This window comes from Parasteatoda tepidariorum, chromosome 8, assembly GCF_982258835.1.
Source record: "Parasteatoda tepidariorum strain Cologne lab strain chromosome 8, Ptep-v5.0, whole genome shotgun sequence".
NCBI lineage: Eukaryota > Metazoa > Arthropoda > Arachnida > Araneae > Theridiidae > Parasteatoda > Parasteatoda tepidariorum.
Window position 1 is genome coordinate 65,020,896 of NC_141762.1, and position 22,813 is coordinate 65,043,708.

The window sequence follows — 22,813 nt, forward strand, 5'->3', positions numbered from 1 at the left end:
GAAATCTGCACCGATTAAAATCTCAATTGGTAAGTTCGACAATGAATCATCTGGATCAGCAAGTTTCATTCGCTTGTTTTTAGCAAAGAGTGAAACATCCGTTGTTGAAGGTAGGTGTGATGCATATTTGTTGGAGCTTTCGAATGCAGTTACATTAACTTTAGATTTGTCCCAGATACTTGATAACTGAAATTTGACTTGTCTTCGCATGTAGCCAACATTAGCTGGGGATTCAAAGGCTTGAATGTCCAAATGTCTGGTTGAAATTACTGGAAGTTTTAAAGTATCCACAAGATTAGAAGAAACGAAACTAGATTGACTTCCACCATCCAATAGACAGCGTGTCAGTTTTGTAATGCCAGTGGGCCCAGTTATGAAAACTCGTGCAGTTTGCAAATGAACGAAACTGGAAGACGATACATCAATTTTGTTTGTAGATGTAGCCACAGGCTGCTCATTGGTTAGAGGTTTGCATATTGATGTATGGTGTTTTCTCTTGCATTTGGCACAGCCAAATTTTTCTCTACGGGGGAAATTTTTTTTGGTATGTCCTCGGTTAGTGCACAAAAAACATCTATTACTAGTCTTCAATTTCTGTATGCGCGCGTCTATGTCCGTTACAACATTGCACTGTTGAGGCCAATGTCCGACAGTTTCACAGAAAGGACAAAAGGGTGACATTATTTTACTTTTGGTAACTGATTTAGAATTCACGTTAAAATTTTCTAAGGAGGATTTAATAGGATAGTCTGGAGCAAGTGAACCTTTAATATTACTTGCAGTAATTGATCCCTCGACCTCTTCTGATAAAAATTTCATTAATTTTGAAATATCGCTTTCACCAAAATTTTCACGTTTGGCATGCACAATCCAGTTACGACAGATTTCATGAGGAAAAGCACGAAGTATTTTAGGAGCCAAAATTCTTCCGTATGATTGAGTTTTTTCTCCTAAAGCATCTAAAGCCTGTATTCTTCGATTACAATCAATATATAACTCATTTATTGCTGCTGGAGAGTGATTTTTGACAGGTTTTAGGTTTTCTAAATAATCGAGATGAGCCTGTATTATTTTATCTTTATCGCCATATTTCGATTTCAAAATATTCTTTGTTGTTGCATATGTTTCTGCAGTTATATTAATTCCATCAACTATTCGTTTTGCTTCTCCATCTAAATATCCCCGCAAAAAAACATGCTTGTCAATCAGCGATAAACTTTCGTTTTTGTCGATACAGTTTTCAAAACGCTCCCAAAAACTATGGAATTCTTCAATTTCGCCGTAAAACGTATTTATTTTTATTGTAGGCAACTTTACTGTAACATTTGAAGGCGAAGAAGAAAAATTATTTATATTGGCAGCTGTTGGCGATGTTTCAGAAATTGAATTCGTGTTCCGATTTGCTGTTCTTTTGAAATTAAATAACGCCAAATGAGCATTTTCTGTGTATCTTTCGCATTCTATTATGTCTTCCTGATATTCTTCATCATTTAAAAAATTATGTATTTCATCGTCTGCCAAGGTTAATTCTATAATTTTATCTTGTAAACGTTCAATGTTGTATTCTTTTTCAGTTTGTGTACTAGCAGCATCGTTCAATTTCGTCGTTAGTTTCGTAATGGCGGTACGTAGCGTCGTTCGTTTGCGTTTAAATATTACAAGTTTTTCACTACCGGTAGCCATTCCAATTCAGATTTTTGACGAAAGTAATTATAAAAGGTTCAGTATGACTTACCGAATTATTTCGGCACCAAATGTTGGATTTTGTTGAGAGCAAATCAGACTGAAAGTCACGTAGAACAAACTGAAAACTTAACTTTTATTTACATAAAAAGAATATAAAAAACAATAAGATGTTGCCAGCACAGGAAACTCAAACTATCTAACTAATCTCGAACTCAAACCTCAACAGCCAGAACATGCTACGAAAAAAAAATCTGATGTACCATAATTTTTACAGTAATAATTACCGTAAAACCACTTAATCGCTCTAATGGAATAAATGTTAGTGTAAAAATTACTGTATAACATTTTACGGTAAATATGAATTTTGCGGTAAACTGGAATATACGGTAGTATCGTCATATTACAATGTAATTTAATCCGGAATTTTTAACCGTGTACGAACTAAAATGACTAACAATTTGAGAAATCGGTTATGGGGAATCTTGATAAGTTAGAAATTTAAGGTTTGTTGGTTTCTGCTTAGGTAACCAGTTAATTACTTTTCTTTAAATTTCATTATTAATTATTAAATTCATTTGCAGATGGCTATGCTGACAAAAAAATTATGACCATTTGCATCAACTAAGTGGCACAGTTTGAAAACGAAATTAACTGACAACTATTCTGAAAAATAATGTTTCATTACTTCCCCACATTAACGGACCTTATAACTAATATTGGAATTATGGTTACAAAAGCAGAAAATGCTGTACATTTCTATTTTCTTTAATTATTTTTTCAAATCGTCAGTCATTTTAGGGACACCCTGTATGCTCAAATATTTAATTATAAGAAGAGTTTATGTATCAACGTAATATCATAATAATGGGAGAAATGTTAAAGCATTTCTTAAAAATTGCTGCCTTATTTAAATAATTCAGAGCAATCGTTTATCCGTCAAAGTAATTATTTCGAAATTTTTAATTTAGGGAAAATCTGTGGTAAATTTTAATATTTCCTTTAATTTGATTAATAGTATAAGTCACTTTCAAGCAACGGAATCTTTGCAATCTCTACTCTTATATGAAGAGCATCACTTTGAAAAGTGCTGTGCAAACAGTTTCTTGGTAATTCTATACAATCGAACTTAAATTTTATCAATTTCGCTAACACATAACATATTGTTTCACTAAGCTGTTCATTTATCATTAGCTATTATGTTATATTCGATCTTGGTGTTAAAAACATAATTAGCATAAAAACTAAACAATGCACATTTTTCAATTATAGTCACACCAATGATTTGGATTCCTAATCAGCTTGTTGGAGCTCCACTTTCTTCAAACATTTTACTGCAATGCAACCTCGAATCTCATCCTAAATCAGTGACATATTGGATAAAAGGAGATGGTATGATGGTCTTGTCAAACAGCAAATACAGGACTGAGGTTCAACCTATTGTATTATATAAAGTACATCTGAATTTATACATCAGCAGTTTAGAACCTGAAGACTATGGCTCATACACATGCGTTGCTAAAAACTCACTTGGGGAGACGGAAGGAACCATAAGATTATATGGTAAGTATGTTTTAAGAATTGTTTTATAAAGGCTAAAAACTTTTTCAAAATGCACTTTGCAAATTAAGTGCAATGTATAAAAACATGAATATATAAATAAATGTTACTCAATAAATAAAGAATAAGCCAAATTTCTATGACAATGTAACTGAATGAAATACATAAAATATGCATACTAAAATACACTCAAGAGCCAAAACATTATTACCACCTCTTAATAACGAGTTTGCCCACCTTTAGCCCGCAACACAGCTGCAACCCGCCTTGGCATGGATGCCACAAGTCCTTGGTATGATGCCCGGATAGATGGCCGGAGACAGATTGTGCCAGATGTTTAAGCAACGGTCACGCAAATCTGAGATATTGCGACTTGGTGGTCTTTGAACTCTGGACATCAGTTCAATGACATCTCAAATGTGTTCTATCGGATTGAGATCCGGTGAGCTAGGTGGCCAGGACATTAACTGGAATTCAGCAACGTGTTCCTGGAACCACTCCAACACAATTTGAGCCTTGTGACACGGGGCTTAATCCTGTTGGAAAATTCCATTTCCAGCTGGAAAAACAGAGGCCAACAGGTGCAACTGGTCCGCAATGATGTTCAGATACCCTGTAGCATTCATGGTCTGCTCTACCACAACCACGGGTCCCAGAGACGCCCAAGAGAACGTCCCCTAAAACATAATACCGCCACCACCGGCCTGTGTATGACCTACTGTGCATTGAAGGAGTAACTGTTCGCCTGGAAGACGGCGTATCCTGACACGGCCATCGGCGTGATGAATGACAAACCGTGATTCATCTGACCAGGCAACTCTCTCTCTCACTGATCCATGGATCAGTCGCGATGTTCCCGGGCTCAGCGCAGGCGTAGTTGGCGATGACGCTTGGTCAGCAAAGGCACACGAGTGGGACGTTTGCTGAGTAGCCCCATATCCAAATATGTACGCTGAACAGTATGCTCTGATACTATTCTACTTGACCCTGCATTGTATTGGGCTGTCAGCTGAGCCACTGTCTGGATCCAGTTTGCTTCACCAAACGAGACAATCTCCAGCGACCTTTTTCTTTGATAGCGTGTGGACGTCCAACACCATGTCGTCTACTACTGGTTCCACCGTCATTCATCCACTTTGCATAAGTACTAACAACTGTAGATCGCGAACAACCCACGAGTCGTGCAGTTTCGGAAATACTTGTTCCGAGCCTTCGAGCCATTACAATCTGCTCTCTATCAAAGTCGCTTAGATCCGCAGCCTTTCCCATCACACACAGAAGTAAGTAAAAGAATGATTCTTCGAGCTCACCAGCAACAGTTAAATACCATTTCCACCTGATCACGTGCCTTCCACGTCATCCAGGAGAGTTCATTGCAAACTGTAGGGGTGGTCATAATGTTTTGGCTCTTGAGTGCATATAGTAATAATAAATATAAATTTGATAATATATTTTATATAAATTTCCATTACTGAATAAAAAACTGAAATGAAATTTTAATAACTCGAAAAGGTTAACGTACAAAAAGTAATTATATTCTGCTATACTAAATTAAATATAAAATAGTAATGGACTATATAATTAATTTAATATAAATTAGTGATATTTTATATTAAATAGTAATATATTAAATAAATCATTTAATATAAAATAGAAATATTTAAGAAAAAGTGTAGACGTGACACAAATTATTTTCAATTTTAAATTAATAAACACGAGAAACTGAAGCTGAAAACTATACTTGATTGTATAAATTTCATTTGCTTCTAAAATCTTTTTCATATTTTTCTAAGCAAATGCTTCTATCATCAGGAGCATTTCTAATTTTATTGCACAAAATGTTAAGAGATCTTCTCTTTTCATAACAGATCGATGTGATATATTCAAACAGAAACTCATTAAACTTAAGTTGGAAAATCACAATGAAAATTTTTTTCTCAGCTCTCCTAAATATTTTAAAAATGAATGAATAATTTAGCTTCACACTCCACATTAAACAGGGTGTGCAGTAAAGACCGCCTTTAATACTTTTTCTTAGAATACTTATCAAACAAAAATGTACGTAATGTGTGCCAAAGAAAAGACCGACCACCTTAAATAACTTTTAATCTAATGGTTAGAACTTCACATTTTAGGACTCTTTCTTAATGGTTCGAAGGGATTACCTCAAATATGCTAATTAATAAGATGATATTTTAAGTTACGAAGTCAGACACAAAAGCGCACTTTCTCTGAATAAACATACCTTTTTCTTCAATGGATTCGGATTTCAGACCCCCAGAATCTAAGTGGTAGCTGCAATCTGGGAAATATGGTCCCCGTAGTTTGGTCAGGGGAACGATCCAAAATTTGGACCTCATAATCTTAATTTTACTTTTTGGTGAACATTTTAAGCGAATTTATCCACAATTATAAAATTTGTTTATCCAAAGATAATTTAATGCAAAAATAAATTTTAGTTAATATTTATTATTATTTATTATTTTATTTAATAAAGGTCGAAAAAATTTTGAATTGTACGGTATACAATTTTTTGCTTAATTTTAAAATAAATATATTTGCATGATATATTACAAAATTTTAGCAAAATCAGTTAAATGTTTCCTGAAAAATTGAATTTCAAAAAAGTCATTATTTAAAATTAAATTTCTCAGGAACTATTCAACCAATTTTGCACAAAATTTGTACTTTGTCATGCAAAATTATGTTCTTTCAAATGATGCTAGAAAATCTATACCGTGCAATTCAAAGTGTTTCGACCATTATTAAATAAAATAATAATATTTACTAAAAGTTATTTTTTGCGTGGAATAATATTTGGAAAAACGCATTTTATGAATGTGTGCAAAAATTTTTCAATTCACTTGAAAAGTTCTAGAGATATAAGAAAATACGAAAAAAATAAAATTAACATTTAGGAGTCCAAACTTTGGAGTGGCCTCCTGATCGAACTATAGGGACCTTATTTCCTATATTACGGCTACCCTCTATATTTTGGGGGTCAAATATCAGAATCCGTCGAAAAATAAGGTATGTTTATTCAGAGGAAGTACGTTTTTACGTCTGATTTCGTAACTTTAAATATAGTCTGTACTTACTAATTAGTATATTTGAGGTCACTTCCTCAAGCCATTAAGAAAGAGTGACAGAGAAAACGTGAAGATCCAATCATTATATCAAAAGTTAGTCTGGGTGTTCCTTTTTCTTTTTTTTTTTTGTGCACTGTGCATTGAGGTTCCCAAATTGATATCTAAGCTAGGAAAAATGAACGATCTTTTGTGATCTTACAATTTGCAGTAGAGGAGAGCTTATGAGATAAGCATCAAAACAGGTTTAATTGGTGGTAGAAATTGAAAGTGAAAATAAAAAGCTGATTATGAAGCTGACTGAGTGAAAATAAAAAGCAAATTATGTTAGCAGAAAGTAGCTAATTACACATTTCAACCTCCTTTAGTTTTTTTAATTGATTTCTGAAGCTAATTATGAAGCTGACTGAGTGAAAATAAAAAGCAAATTATGTAAGCAGAACGTAGCTAATTACACATTTCAACCTCCTGTAATTTTTTTTTAAATTGATTTCTGAAGCTGGTTATGAAGCTGACTTAGTGAAAATAAAGCAAATTATGTAAGCAGAAAGTAGCTAATTACACATTTCAACCTCCTTTAATTTTTTTAATTGATTTCTGAAGCTAATTATGAAGCTGACTGAGTAAAAATAAAAAGCGAATTATGTAAGCAGAACGTAGCTAATTACACATTTCAACCTCCCTCAATTTTTTTAATTTATTTCTGAAGTTGATAATGAAGCTGACTGAGTGAAAATAAAAAGCGAATTATGTATGCAGAACGCAGCTAATTACACATTTCAACCTCCTTCAATTTTTTTAATTGATTTCTGAAGCTGATTATGAAGCTGACTGAGTGAAAATAAAAAGCGAATTATGTAAGCAGAACGTAGCTAATTGCACATTTCAACCTCCCTCAATTTTTAAAATTTATTTCTGAAGTTGATAATGAAGCTGACTGAGGGAAAATAAAATGCAAGTTATGTAAGCAGAACGTAGCTAATTACACATTTCAACCACCTTTAATTTTTCTAATTGATTTCTCAAATTGGCAATCATTTTAAGGTAACACAGAATTTTTATCCTATATGTAATCTTATTTATACAATATTAAATTGTTTCTGCAATAATTTATTTTTAGAAGTTCCTCCACCAGTTCTAATTGATGACAAAGCGGAGAAAGATATTTTACTCTCAAAATCGGAGAAGTTACAAAATGATAACGAAAAGAATTTGCTCAAAGGTCGAAAAGAAAATGGTAAATTTTATTGTTTTAAATAAATTATGATTTATTTTATACGAATCCTATGTGATCCTTTTACTAAAATGCATCTTCGTTTGTTTAGGATATTTCATTAATAGTTTATTTGATATGAATGAAAATTAATTAGAGATAAAGAATTATGTCCATAAAGGATTAAAGATATTTCCAACCATACAGGTTGACAGATTCCAATGTTGTTTTATGAGCAAAATTAAATTTATTCGGATCATAAAATTAAGAGTTTGTTTATTAAACTCTATAGACTTTGAGGACTGGCTTTTAAAACTGGTAAACAATTTACTAAACAAACAAAAATCTGGTAGCTGAATTTCGTATGGTAAGAATATTAATATTTGTAACTATTAGTACTAAAAATTAAATAGTAGTTAGGATTTTGTTTTTTCTTTGAGTAATCTTAAGTTAGTAAAGTGACAGTTCCATAGGAAATATCAAACTTATATCCCTTGCTAATATTCAATTCATATTTCTTAATATTTTTATTTTTTCATCCTAAATATTGTTGCTAGCATCTTTATTCAAATGTGTAAAATGTCAATTCTGTTTCTTGTTCCAAGATATATAGTCAGATACTTAAAACAAAACTTAAATATAAGTAAAATGTCTAGTAAATATATATATTAAACATATTTATTTTGATAAATGTTAAAGTTACTAATAATGTATATCATCTTTTTTACTAGCCAATTTATATTTTCACAATTCAACAGAAAAAACGCAATTCCTCAGTTTTCGTCTCCTACTGTCACTTACTATAAATATAATTGATTTGTTTGCAAATGCGCCACATATTGAATCGAATAGATGTGAATTATATATTTAACTGTTTATTAATTATTTTTGGATCAAATTTAGGTTAAAACAAAGAATACATTTATTTGACGTCAAAAGTAAAATGAAATTTAGAACGGGGTGTAGACCCCCTTCAATATTTTATTTTACTTTTATAGTTAAGTTTTCTTTTTATCTTTCAATAATCCTTAATAACAATTCTATCCCTACTTTTTAGATTGAAGTGATACAAAAAGTGGCTTTTTAAAAAAGTGGATAAGCAAAGAATGTATTTATTTGACTTCACTACACCCCCTTCAATATTTTATTTTACTTTTATAGTTAAGTTTTCTTTTTATCTTTCAATAATCCTTAATAACAATTCTATCCCTACTTTTTAGATTGAAGTGATACAAAAAGTGACTTTTTAAAAAAGTGGATAAACAAAGAATGTATTTATTTGACTTCACTACACCCCCTTCTATATTTTATTTTACTTTTATAGTTAAGTTTGCTTTCTATCTTTCAATAAACCTTTATAACAATTCTATCCCTACTTATTAGATTGAAGTGATACAAAAAGAGGCTTTATAAAAGAGTGGATAAGACTTCACTACACCCCCTTCTATATTTTACTTTACTTTTACAGTTAAGTTTTCTTTTCATCTTTCAATAATCCATTATAACAATTTTGTCCCTACTTTTTAGATTGAAGTGATACAAAAAGTGGCTTTATAAAAAATGTGGTATAATTTAGGATGTGAAACTACGTGTCTACTTTCTACAGCGAGCTACAATTTCATTTCGAAAAGCCCCATCTTTTCATAGTTCTAGATCCAGTCACATAAATCTAAATTATTATTAAATTGTGGTGGAAGAGATTCTTTTAATAAACCGGAACAAATAAAACAGCTGAAATAATTTTCTTACCACGATACATGTCTTTGAAGAAAGAAATTTTCCTATAAATAAGCCGCTAACGGGTTAAAGACTTTTAGAAAATGCAAAATAAATGGCGGCTCAAAATCCACCCAGCTTCAGACAGACTAGCTTGTCTTGGATGTAAAAGTGACAGTATGCACAATAGTGGTCACTTAGCTCAGAAATTCCCAAATTTTTTGGACTATGAAACCCTAACTCTCATCTGGCGAAACCCTAAGAATTAAGGAATGAAATTCATTCGCAAGCCGCAATGGCTCAGGGGATAGTGAGTTTGCCTTCCAATCAGGTCAACCAGGATCGAACCCCAGCGATGGCTGTTTGAGACGAATTCCACATCCGGCTTGCACCGAGCACAGTGCTGACGTGAAATATCCCCAGTAGTAGACGGATCATGAGTTAGAGTCCCCTAGCCGTCAGGCTTACCGTGGGAGGTTCTCGTGGTCTTCTTCTCCATGAAACACAAATGCAGGTTAGTTTCATCAAAAAGTCCTCCACGAGGGCAAATTTCTCCCAATACTTGATCCAGGAGCTCCCTTGTCTTCTGCATTGGATTCAAAATTACAAGGCTATGGAATTGAACATTAGTAGTCGCAAAATCAATATCTCTTCTGATTGTTACTGTTCATTTTCTTTGTAATGTTTGTTTGCATTTAGTTTATTTCTAAGTAGCACTGTGTTTTGGATTTCATATTTAATATTCTACCTATTTGTTAAAAGTCTAATCTGAAATTTTGAATATGTTTGCTCATGTAATTGAACTGTTACGCTCACTTCGAACTTTCGGAGTGTCCCCGGATCCCCCCTTACGGGGGCGGGACGGGCCTAAGCTTGTTATTAGTAGTCGTAAACCCAAAATTGGGTCGGCTGTTCAACGATGGTTAAAAAATAAAAATGGGAGTGAGAAAATTCACTAATCAAGTGAGCTCTCAAATTTATTTATTCATACATAAAGAGTGCCTCCTGCACCCCCAACATAAGTTGTTACTTTTACAATTTTAAGAAAATCGATACAATATTTTAAAGCAATAATCTTAAAAGTATAAACTATTGAAAAATGCAATCTTTTTTTATTATTATTTTTTGTTCTCTTTTTTAAAACTTTTGCTATGTTGTTCTCCCTTACTTTTACTAAATGACTTTTCTGCTTTAATTTGAATTTTTATTTTTTAGATGATGATACTGTATCAAGTGGAGTAAGAATTCAACTGATTATTCCTCACCTTGTTCTAATACCATTTATTCTAATACCCTTCAAGGCTTACTTTGTATGACATTTAATGTAAATCATTTTTGTTTGCAAATTTTAAGTTTTGTATATAATGTGACATAAAACAATTTGTTTCCAAGTATAAATTTTTTTTATTTAAATTGAATTCTCTTTATTTATGGTATAAATTTCCTAATAAAAATGTTAATACTATATTTTGCACTTTTCTTTTCATATCATTTGTTAAACTTTGAAACCGTTAAACATTAATACCACTTTTAAAAGTAAAACAAAAAAGAAAAGATGTATTTAAAAAAAAAAAAAAAAAAAAAAAAAAAAAAAAAAAAAGAACATTTTATCATAATAAGTTCATTTTAATAATTTGAAAGGTCACATCAGAAAATATCAGCGATTTTCATAGTTTTACAATCTGAATAAAAATTGTCATTTTTTATTGACCAACTGTAATGAATTGAAGATTGAAGAACAAATGTTTTAAAATTATTTTACTACATTCATTTTTGAGAAGAATTTTTCTAAATAACAAGGCTGGAATTTTTGACAAGTATTCAAAACTTCATAATAAAGATGTTTATTATGGCACATCAAGTACATATTTTTAAAATTTTTATTCTAAAATTACGGTAAAATAACCGGTAGTTTACGGTTAGTAACAACTTTTTCCTTTTACGGTTTTGAAACCATTTACAACTGATATGGTTATTGACCCGGTAACAGAAAACCACCTCCAATTGAACGGGAGATTCAGATTATTATAGAAGATTACATTTCAATTAAGCTTTCCTTTTTAATTTTTTAAAAGAAAACAAACAAATCTGATAAAATTGCTGTTATTCCTTTTTTTAATATCTCTACACTTGCTTTTAATGAAATTTAAAAAGTTGAATTGGGTACCAAGAACAGAAAGTGAAGAATTTTTTCTGTTATTTTACTTACAGTTACGCGTTTAACTGTATAGGATTTATTCCAATTTCAATTGCCGTCATTGTGTGGGCATAAAATCAACTTAAATTAAAACAACATAACGTTTTCATGCAAAAAGACCTTAAATTTGTAAATTTTGCTACGTTAAGATTAAGCTGAATTAGTCGCAGACAATTTTTTATGAAAATAATGCTGCAGATTCATTAAGTAATTTCTGTTACCGGGGTTATTGGTTAAAAAGCTGCGAATACAAAATTATGCTATTTTCTAACCATTTGCAATTAGCATAGTTTCAAAACAGTAAAAATAATTTTTGTTACCGGGGTTATTGGTTAAGAAGCTGCGAATACAAAATTATGCTATTTTCTAACCATTTGCAATTAGCATAGCTACAAAACAGTAAAAATAATTTCGTTACCGGAGTTATTGCTTAAGAAGCTGCGAATACAAAATTATGCTATTTTCTAACCATTTGCAATTAGCATAGTTTCAAAACAGTAAAAATAAAAAATTAACTGGACACAAGAGTTAGGTTTTAGTTGAATTGTGTTTTATCAAATGAATTGTGAAAAGCAGCTTAGTTAGTTTATATGGTGGTGAAATCTATTGTAAGAGTTGGAAAATACTAGACTGTTATGAGTTAAGCAGCTCTCTGATGCTACCATCTATACGTCAATGAGAATTTCATGTTTCAGTAGTCCAGGGTCACCAAGTGAGAAATGCTTGGAAGCTTTTCATGGGTCGTGGAAATGAAGAAATATTAGGATGTCAACTATGAGATTCGAGGCTTGTTCAGATAGTCATGAGATTGACATATTAGTCCTTTTGGCTGTAGCATACACCCAGCTGTAAGAAATTAAGTAACTTCTTACGGTGTGTCTTGTTAGAGAAGGTAAAATTCTTGTTGTTTAAACGCATCATTTAAGTACAGTAAATAAAAAAAAAGATTTCTCACAATTAGCAGTTTGAATACCATCTTGATTATAGTTATTTGAATGTTTTGCTTAATCTGGTAAAATAACAAGTAAATAAACTGTTATTTAATCCTTTTTTTCATGAAAATTTAGCAGTGTATGATGTAGACAGCAAATCACATATTAAAATTACTCACTCTGAAATGCATAACAATAAAAAAATAATTTGGATAGGAAACACTAAGTAAAATATGTTCAGTTGGAACACGAAGAAATGCGAATTGAAATTTATTTGCTTCCGAAGTTTTCGCATATTTGCCGCAATTCTGTAAAAACTACATTGGGATGATTTTTTTCTTCTAAAATTTAATATTTGCATCACAAAATCTCTGTAAAATTCATTTTTATCTGCATAATTCAAGCACGAAAAGCGAATTTTTCAACTTTTCAACATTTATTTCTTATTTATTTTCTTTTAAAAATGGTATATATCGTATTTTTAAAAGTTCCATTACGTCTTGTGCATAAAAATAGTTATAGAATGAATTAATATGGTCCCAATAGCTTAGGCAGATAAGCGATGGAAAGTTTGGGCTTCCAAATATTATTTTTACATTTTGTATATTTCACCATATCTCAAGGACTATTCAGAATAAAAAAATTTTACACACTTGCTTATCCAAAAGTATACGTAAAAAATGTTTCTAATGATTCGTTAATTAATTTATTAGAGATCAAAAACTTCTTATGGTAATCAGGAATGCAAATTTATTTTGCAGTATTTTAGCTATGTAATTTTAAATTAAAAAATCCAAAATTTGAGCGGAATTGAGCAAATAATTTTTCAGAAATGAAAATTTGAAAATTCTACTTTTTTTAAATAATGTTCAGCGTGAAAAAGTGAAATTAATTTATATAACGATATTTTGAGAGTTAAGAGTCCAAATCCGTCGATAAAAGTATGTTTATTCTGAGAAAGATCACTTTTATGTCATTTTTCTCATCTTAAAAAATAGTTTGCCCAAGTATTTTAAATATTTAAGGTTTGACCTTTAAATCATTATAATTCCATCTTACTACATGATAATCCGATCATTCGATCAAAAGTTATTAAGGTGTTACGTTCTTTTTTTCTTCTTTTGGTATTTTGCGCTGTAAATATATCTTCGTAGTAAAGGAAAGAAATTGGCTGAGTTTTATGTTATTTTCAAATTGTCAATCAGAGTTATAGTTTACCAGTGAAAACCAGGGACATCCGAAGATATACAGGGTATCCCAAAACGACCGCATAAACTTTGCACAGCTAGATTCCACGTTGGGAGTACATAAAAATTACCCAAAGAAGCTTTCCTGTACGATCCATAGTTTACGAGAAAAATACGAAAAACAAAGTATGGCGTCACTGCCGGTGGAAGAAAAAAACAATTTATTGGACATTCCACGGCGTGCTCAAGCCTGCCTCGACAAGCACGACGAACACTTTGAACATCTGCTTTAAATTGCGCACAGCATACTGCTGGTTATATGTTCAATAAAGTGTTTTTTCTTGCTCCGGCAGTGTTTTTTCTTGCTTTTCATATTTTTCTCGTAAACTATGTATCGTGCAGGAACGCTTCTTTGGGCAGTTTTTATGTACTCCCAACGAGGAATCTAGCTGTGCAGAGTTTATGCGGTCGTTTTGGGACACCCTGTATGAAGAACCTTCTCATAAATTAATCTTTGAATTCTGTCTTTATATAATTTTTCTCATAATATCTCAGAATTCTTTAATTTAAATGATTGCCAACGAATTTCTACCTAGTTACATTTATAAACAATTCAGGATGTTCTCTAATTATATTTCAGACTTTCAAAACACATAATTTGTTTCGGCTTTTCATAAATTAATTTAAATGATTAAGAAGATCACTTTTCAGACATTTTGGAGGTGATAAATATTTCATTTTGACGAGTCCTATCAAATAAAACTGTAGTAAAGTTTGTAACTAATTTGACATGACAAACATTAATTTTCGTTGTTTATGCCAATTATTTATTCCTGATAACTCAAACGTTAAAACAAAGTTGAAACTTAATTAGCATACATATTTATTCAAATTGGCTTTAACGTACATTATATGGGTATGAGATATTTCTTTGGGATGTCTCATCAATTCCCTTTCAGTCCTTTTTTTGTTTCATTGTTGATTAATTACATAAATAACAAACGAAAACTCAGTAGAAATCAAAACATGTATGAAATCAAATGTGACAAATATAAATCATAATTTGTATTATCTTGTATTCTCACAAGAGATTCATAAAAAAAATATTTATCTCAATCCAAACATCGTAATACCATTTTAAAACCAAAAATGCCTTATCTCTATTCTTTCAACTAAAATGTGGTTTTTCTTCTTAATTTTATTTCGTTATTTTAATATTCATTGCATATTTTCACTAAAAAAATATATTTAATCTTATACTGGGATTCTTAATTTTTTTTCTTCTCCATAACTAAGCAAAAATGATACCTGCCTACAAAACTCAACTATAAAAATGCAAAAACAAAAAATTATAAACATTCTTTAAGTTTTAACATGTTTGTTTACAAACTATATCATCGCAGAATTTTTTGATACTTTATCAAAAAATATAAATGACGTTATACCTGAAATAACAAAAGCATAGATTTCAAAAATCTTTGATTCTAAGATACACACTACCTTTTAAAAAATTGAAATCCGCCATCTTTTTCGAACAGTTACTTTAACAGTTTGAATACTGCACAATATTAGGCGTACACAAAGACCAATGGGCGTCATCGGCTGTCATGAAAGAGTTGCGAATTTAAGGCAGAGGATGCGTTTCTTGAGTGGCGCCATCTATGAACAGGAATATAACTGCTATCACACACACACGTCACAGCCCTTTTCACAAGGCGGACCTATTCATTCATTCACACATCGTAATTTTGACCTGAATCAGAGAACGCTCAATCTCCAATTCACACCCTTTTTACAAGGCGGACCTATTCATTCATTCACACATCGTAATTTTGACCTGAATCAGAGAACGTTCAATCTCCAATTCAGTCCCCCCAGAGGTTGTTATAAGAACTTGGAGGACTTTGTGATTCCGACAGATTTAATGTGCCCCAGTCACTATTTAATACACGAGGATTTTTCGGCTGACTGGATTCGAACTCCCATTCTCACTAACACGAGTTAAGCGCCCTACCAACTAGACTATGGTGGTCCACACCACCTTTTTCTGGCGGGAGTTGCCAAAGCAACCAGCTTACAATTCATAAATTAAAAATAAATTATTTTCCTTAGAAAATGCTTTGATTACAGAACTTTCACCTTATTTCTCAAACAAAAATAAGATAATGGTTTCATGGACTATTTGTGAAAGAACTTTAGAGCGTTTGGCTCATGAACAATACAATCTGTGGAAAAGGAAATGAATACCTTTGACTAAAAGACAGATTAGAAAGCTACCGACAATCTGAAAGACCAAATCATTATTTAAACGGTCATCCGACCTTCATCTAAATCATGCAAGAGTACAGACGTTGTAATTTTTGCTAATTTTGGTATCCTGCCCCTTTCCCCTATGATATAACTATATAAGCGAGAGGGGGCTAACTGTGGACAAATTTTATAAATTTGTCGAAAAAACTCTATTCATAGTTTTATCAAGAAAATTTTTTATTAGACCATCCTTAAATTTAACAGTAATCACAAAACTACTCAAAGCTTTCACAATTTAAAAAATATCACAACATAATTAATGGCGGATAAATAATTTTGTAACAAGTCAATGCATAAGATAATTTGTAATGGAAGCATCTGTTTTTTAAACAGGTTCGTGCTGTGGCTATGTATGTTTTCTGAAGCTAATGACGAAAACTTTTCAAAAAACTTTTATTAAATATCGATGAAATGTAACTTGCAAAATCTTCCCCTAAGCTGTTCAATCGCAAATGTAGAATTTCCCTGTACTTTGACATTATTTAAGATTATTTTAGATATTTTAACAATAGAGAAGAAGCTTAAAAATATCACTAAAGCAATCTTCAAATTGTTCATTAATCACAAAACTGGGCAGAAATTTTACAATGTTAAAAAAAAATTCAAAACATTATAAATGAGCAGATAAACATTCACGAAACACGAATTACTCAATAAGAAACATTTCGCCATTTATTTCCATGGTAATGTAATCAAGAAACCATGTCTATTCGAGAACGAATTATCCGTTTCATAGATAATGACATATCTCAGTAGAATAGAAATAGAATCTTGCCTTCATATATCTCATTAAAATTCAAGGGGATCGGGACATATCTGTTCTAAAAGGTCACTAAGAATTCAATATCGTCGTATCTGTATAGGGTTGATTAAATTCTAAGACCCTGTCTTAACGCATTCATCGGTAAAGCAATTATAGGGAAGCTCTCTAGGGTAAAATGTAACCCTCTTTCTGGGACATTCTATCCAGGCTGATGTCTTTCTGCAGATCTACTAAGCGTAAAACGACAATATAAGTTAAACCCTTGAGACACATTCTTTAAAATAGAGAAACTGTAAACGTAACTAGGAAAATCGGGTAGTAATCAATTCGAATTGTTTATTTAGATTATAGATTTGTGTTTATCAAATACTGCAATAACTATAGATCAATAAAAACAATAGGGGCTGCGTATTCATTAAGAAATAATTTCTCTCTGTTTAGTTAATTATTACATTTAGTTAAAGATTCTAATGGGAAGGAAAATATAAGTTGTATTTAACTAGGGTAACTATGAAAATCGGATAGTAATCGATTAAAATTTTTCATTTAGATTGATTTGCGTCGATCAAATACTGCAATAACAATAAACTAATAAGACAACAATAAGAGCTACACATCTATCTATATATATATTTCTCTTACACGGCGATAAAAAAAAGCCTCATTACAACTCCCCGAATGGCAACGCTAGAAAATAGACCAATGATTACCGCTAAAAATGTCACATGCCAAATCTAGCTAAGATGGCTCAACATATAGCGCTTTTAAAAACGGAAACTGAAATAACCAGGGAGAGCATAAGCTAGGCAAAAGTCTTTGTCGATAGATCTCTATTTTGGTTTTTTGTCGAAAGCGTTTTTTTTTTCACGAATTTATGTATTACGAATTTATTTGACAATTTTTGATTTATATCACGAATTTATTTGTTTTACTAGAATTTATTTGTTTATGCAGGTTTTTCCATTGCAATTCACTTATTTAAATTTTTAATAGACTTAATTATAGCCGAAATTTTAATCTTTTTAAAGAGATATCAGTTTTAGAAATTTTATATTAAGATTTTATACTATAGCACATTTCTAATAGATTTAACGAATTACATGTCATTTATTTGAATTCAAATTTATTTTAAGGACTCAGTAGGATGTAATTTTTTTTAGAAAGAAAAGTTGTTATATGGATTTGAATGATTGTTTTGAATTCTTAGAATTTTGTGCATTTGCAATGTACCTAAGTTAGTAGCGAGCGAAGCGAGCTTGGTTTGCGGAGCAAACCATATAACATTGCGTAGCAATTTTCGGGGTTTGGCGAGCGTCAGCGAGCAGGGGGCGCAGCCCACTAGTATTATATAAAACGCAAATACGTACGTATGTATGTATCAATAAAGCCGATTATATTTCTTTTCTCGCTTTGGCAACAGTTTTCATTTTTAATTGATTGGATTCGGTGCGCAAGAGCACGTAGTGAGCAACCAGATAACAATAACCAGAGTGAGCATTATCAGGTTGTTCAATTCAGATTCATGCACTAAAAACATGACAATATTTAATTTAAACTCAATTGGGTATAATATAAAAAAACACAACTACTTCCACTTAGTAGGAATAACATTTACCATGACGCAATGCTAAATTCTATGCCACTATCCACATAAATGCCACTATCCACATAAATCAATTATTAATCAAAAATCGAATATCAATTACTTTTCTTTATAATGCAGTAAAATCTGGCGAGCAGCTATTTAAACGATCAAACACTTCGTTTGTTTATTTGTGGCTTGAAGTTAGGCTCGCAGAAAATGCCGTTCATGGGTTAAATTTAGTAGGAATAACACAACCTGTGACGTAGGCTATAGTATACCCAATTAGGAATTAATTAATTAATTGAAGTGAGTATGATGAGGGAAGGCTTTGCTTCCCCGTCATTAGCCGTATAGTTGATAGTGGTATATATGAATGTTCATTTAGGCCATTAATGAATGAATTGAGCAATAGAGTTTCCAGGAAATAATGTACAAATCGTTGAATATAAATTTAGATTTTATTAAGCATAATTTAAGATTTCGAGTGGCCACATCTTCATCCTACATATGAAATCCCTTAAAGGGATGAAATAAAAATACTCTCTATTGAGAGATCATAAAGCCAGAACAACATTTCTGACCGTTAGAAAATTTGAGACTGGGGAGGCCCCCTATAAGGGGTCCCAGCCTCACCAATTTAGAAATTCAAAGTGAATATATTTATTCTCAACGGACAGAGAAAGAGTATGTGTAGGAGATCCAAAATTTGGCGATTTATCATAATATATCATAGCCAAAAACAAAGCCAACTAGCATATCCACATGGGTTTAAAAGAACACCTTGGCGATCACGAGTCGCCAACAAATTTATGTGAATTCTTATAACCATGCAACCGAAACATTTTAGCCGTTGGAAAATTAGAATAAAAAGTTATAAATGGATTTTTGTTTTCGATTAGAGGCCAGAGGCGACAGTGAATTAATATGTCTGCATAATAATGAAATAAAAAGAAAGTATCCGTTACATTGATCTGGAAGAGAAGAAATAAATATTTTATGTTCGTTTAAAAAGATTAAGTTTTTGATTTATTTTAAAAAAGATAGGAAATACATATGTAATGCCAAATTCTGGCATCACAGTCAGAATGCTTTAAAAGGCCGCTGTTGAATTGATATTTTTCTACTGGGAGCTACCTTAACGTCTAAAAAACGTTTAAGTGTTTGTATTGAATGCATTGAATTTTTTTATATTTCGCGTTTATTTATGCATTGAATTTTCACGCTTTAAAATGCAGAATATTAGTGAAGCAATATTTGATAATTTATTTTGCTAATATGTTTCTTATTTAGCTAATGTTTTGATTTTTTCACCATGTACAATCTAAATAGCTAATATACTTTTTTAAAAGCCAATAAGAACATTGGTAGAATTCTTCTACATAAGTACAATACTATGTCCTTGATGATAAAATACTATGTCTTTGATGATAATATATTATGTCTTTGTGCTAGAACATTGTGTTCATTGGCGAGCGAGCGCAGCGAGCCATGGTTCACGGCGTGAACCACATAGGATTGCGTAGCACTTCTCGGGGGTTGGCGAGTGTTAGCGAGCAGGGGGCGGAGCCTCCTAGTTTATTAAAAAAATCCTATCTTTACAGTTAACTATTGCACTCAATTAAAGATTCTAATGGAAAGGAAAACGTAAGTTGTATTTAAACTAATAGTTTTAATATTTTTTTGGGTCATTCTTCTTGAAGAATATTTTCGTTAAATTGATTTTGACGCATTAATTCCGGGCCACGAAAAAGGGTCTATATTATAAAGCACACCTACATGAAGAGTTTATTGCAATTGAATATTTCTTTCTGTCATTTGCAACGTTAAGTTTTTTTAAAAAAATATATGTGGTTTGAATTTCGAATAAAAAAATTAATTTTTACATTTATGTATTTTTAACATATTATGGTAGACATAACTAACTTATTTCAGCTAAATAAATCTTAATTATTAAACACATATGCTACCATTTCTTTAAAAATATATAGATAAGTATTCCTTTGAAAAGGCGCAAAGCACTAATGGATTTCAAATAATTGCAGATGTTTTAAAGAGTTTCTTCTGTTAAGACGAAATATGGAAAATAAAAATAAAAATTATTACAAATAGGTTTTCTTTTTCCTTGTATTTAGCTAAGGAGAACTGAAACACGAGTATGTTGGTATTAAAGCTTAAAACCGCGTGATAATACTCTTGTCTATTTCTCCAAAAACATTAATAAACAGGTTTTTACGACTTGAAGTCTCAATCATTACGAAACATGTTGTTAACATGCTTGCAGTATGTTTTTAAAAAAAAATGTATTGAACAACTTCTAGGCAGAGGTAGGGCGCATCATAAGGATTAAGAACTGCATAGCAACCCATGTGCAAAAATATTATAATAGCACTCGAACTAGATGGTGTTCTACGCTCTACACGCGCTTATAAACTTTTTAAAATACATAAGCATTTCTTTTCTTCTGGAATCCCACAAAGGTAACCTCTATCATGTGTCCGGAAGTGATCATGTGACAAGAATCGTTCACACCGTCACTACAATTTTAGAAACTCTTCGAGTGTTTAATCTGTTCCGACTATCAATGCACCGTCAGTGTCCATGTCCAGCATGTGTAATGTCTAACGGTATAAACTTCGATCATATATAACATTATAATCTTTATTTTTCTAGTACACTATTTGTACTAAATGTATACTAGTAATAATTTTGTGTTATCTCAAAAACTTCAGTTACCTATCGTCCTTTGACGTTTCAAGTAATGGGTTGTTATGCGATTTTTAATTCATAAGGAAAAGGTTTGTATGGTTAACTGTATAAAGCTTTAAAAAATTCCTACCAAATCCCGAAAATTCCCTACCAGGTTGCCGGTTAAGAAGTAGACCAGCAACCTGAGTATCGTGCAACTTTCTTAAAATTTGTTTTACCGTAAAATCCATTCTTACCATATAATTTTAAACTGTAAATTTTGCATTAATATTACAGTAATTCAATTGCAGTGATTTATATATTTTGTAGTAACTATTACTATAACAATTACGGTATCTAAGATTTTTTTGTTTATTAAAATTTTACAGTAAAAATAAACTTTACCGAAAAAAGTACAAGCATTCTGAGTGTCGGCAGTTCTTACGGTAATTTGATCAGAAATGTTTTACAGTGTGCACTATTTGCAATTCATTTTTATAGATTATAAAACCCTTTAACTTTAACCACAAATATAACAACAGGAAACAAGATTCAAGAAATTGCAACCTTTGTGCTTTACTTATGTCATGATGTGTTTTATGTGTTTTAAATCAATTTGTGGCTCATGACTTTTTAATTTTTTCAAAAAATACAAAATAATTGCATGAATGGTAAAGTTACTTGTCACAATAATAAAAATTCCCTAGAATATCAAGCTTGTTCGTAAACATAACTTAAGTGGAGAGATGCACCGAAAATTTTCAAGATTCCGACCCTGTATTAAAATCTTGTTATTGTTTTATTGTCTTGATATTATTCTTATTGTTGTTTACACTCAGTTAAATATTCATAAAAAAACACTATTTAACCCTTTGACGCATAATTTTATTAACTATATTTTTTATACACTTTTCATTATTTTGAATTAATTTTGCTAAAATAACGGAAAAATATTATATTTAGAGTTTTTATAATTTATGGTTAAGAAACACAGCTTGAAATATTGTTGTTTTTTACGTTAAAAGAAAAATCTTTTTTAAATTTGCACTCATTTACTGTTGTTTAGATCTAAGAGAAGCAGTTATTCAACACTGAAATTTCTTTACTTTGGAAGATCAATTATTGATAAACTTTTGAATATAAACTAAACAAATGCTCTTGAACTTTTTTTTTCGTTTTTTCTTTTGGATTTTATATTTTAGGACAAATGTAATTCCAATAATCTGACAGATTTTTCAATAACTATTACACCAATTTATTATTTAAAAAAAATATGAAAAGATATTTTTGCTCGTAATTAGAGCGACAGAAAAAAGTTATAATAGGGCAACTGGTGTTTCATCTGCGTCATAGGGTTACAATTGCTTCTATGGAATAGTGTTCAATTCTAAGTAAGTTATAACAATCATGAAACTTCAGAAAATAACAGTTAGTAAATCGATCATAAGATTATTAATTAAAAGTCGTATATTTTTATAATAATGCAATGCATTTAATTTATTATTTACCTCATACATATTTGAATAAGGATTTTAGATTACTAAAACTCCCTTCGAGCATGAAATTCGGAAACTTTTTATTGATCAGTTAATCTTCAACGAAATCTCGCTAATTGCTTACAAGCACCAAGGAATTTAAGAACCATCTTACAAGAATTAGCTTCTTGTTATGTTGTAACGAAACTTACGCTTAAAAGATCTGAAATTTAAATATTTTTCTCGTGTTTTAAATATTTTCATTGCTTTGATTGTTCTCAATTCGCGATCGCAACGAACTATAGGGGGCGTTGTTGTATGAGACGCTTACCTGCGATTTCTACATGAACCGTCATTCAGTTACTCTAGAGACGTCGTTAATGTAGCATGTAGCATTGCAACGTTCCTTCTTTATTGTGAC

The 22,813-nt window shown here is 31.2% G+C and overlaps 1 protein-coding gene across 1 annotated transcript in view; it reads left to right on the plus strand.

Moving 5' to 3' along the window:
• LOC107436155 (neurotrimin-like) overlaps positions 1-10,722 on the plus strand; it is a 39,995-nt gene extending 29,273 nt beyond the window's left edge. The window contains exons 6-8 of the mRNA XM_087169006.1: positions 2,956-3,246; positions 7,450-7,566; positions 10,474-10,722. Coding sequence (XP_087025132.1) covers positions 2,956-3,246; positions 7,450-7,566; positions 10,474-10,574 — 509 coding nt within the window. The 3' untranslated portion in view covers positions 10,575-10,722. The remainder of the gene's footprint in view (positions 1-2,955; positions 3,247-7,449; positions 7,567-10,473) is intronic.
• Positions 10,723-22,813: the final 12,091 nt, after the last annotated feature.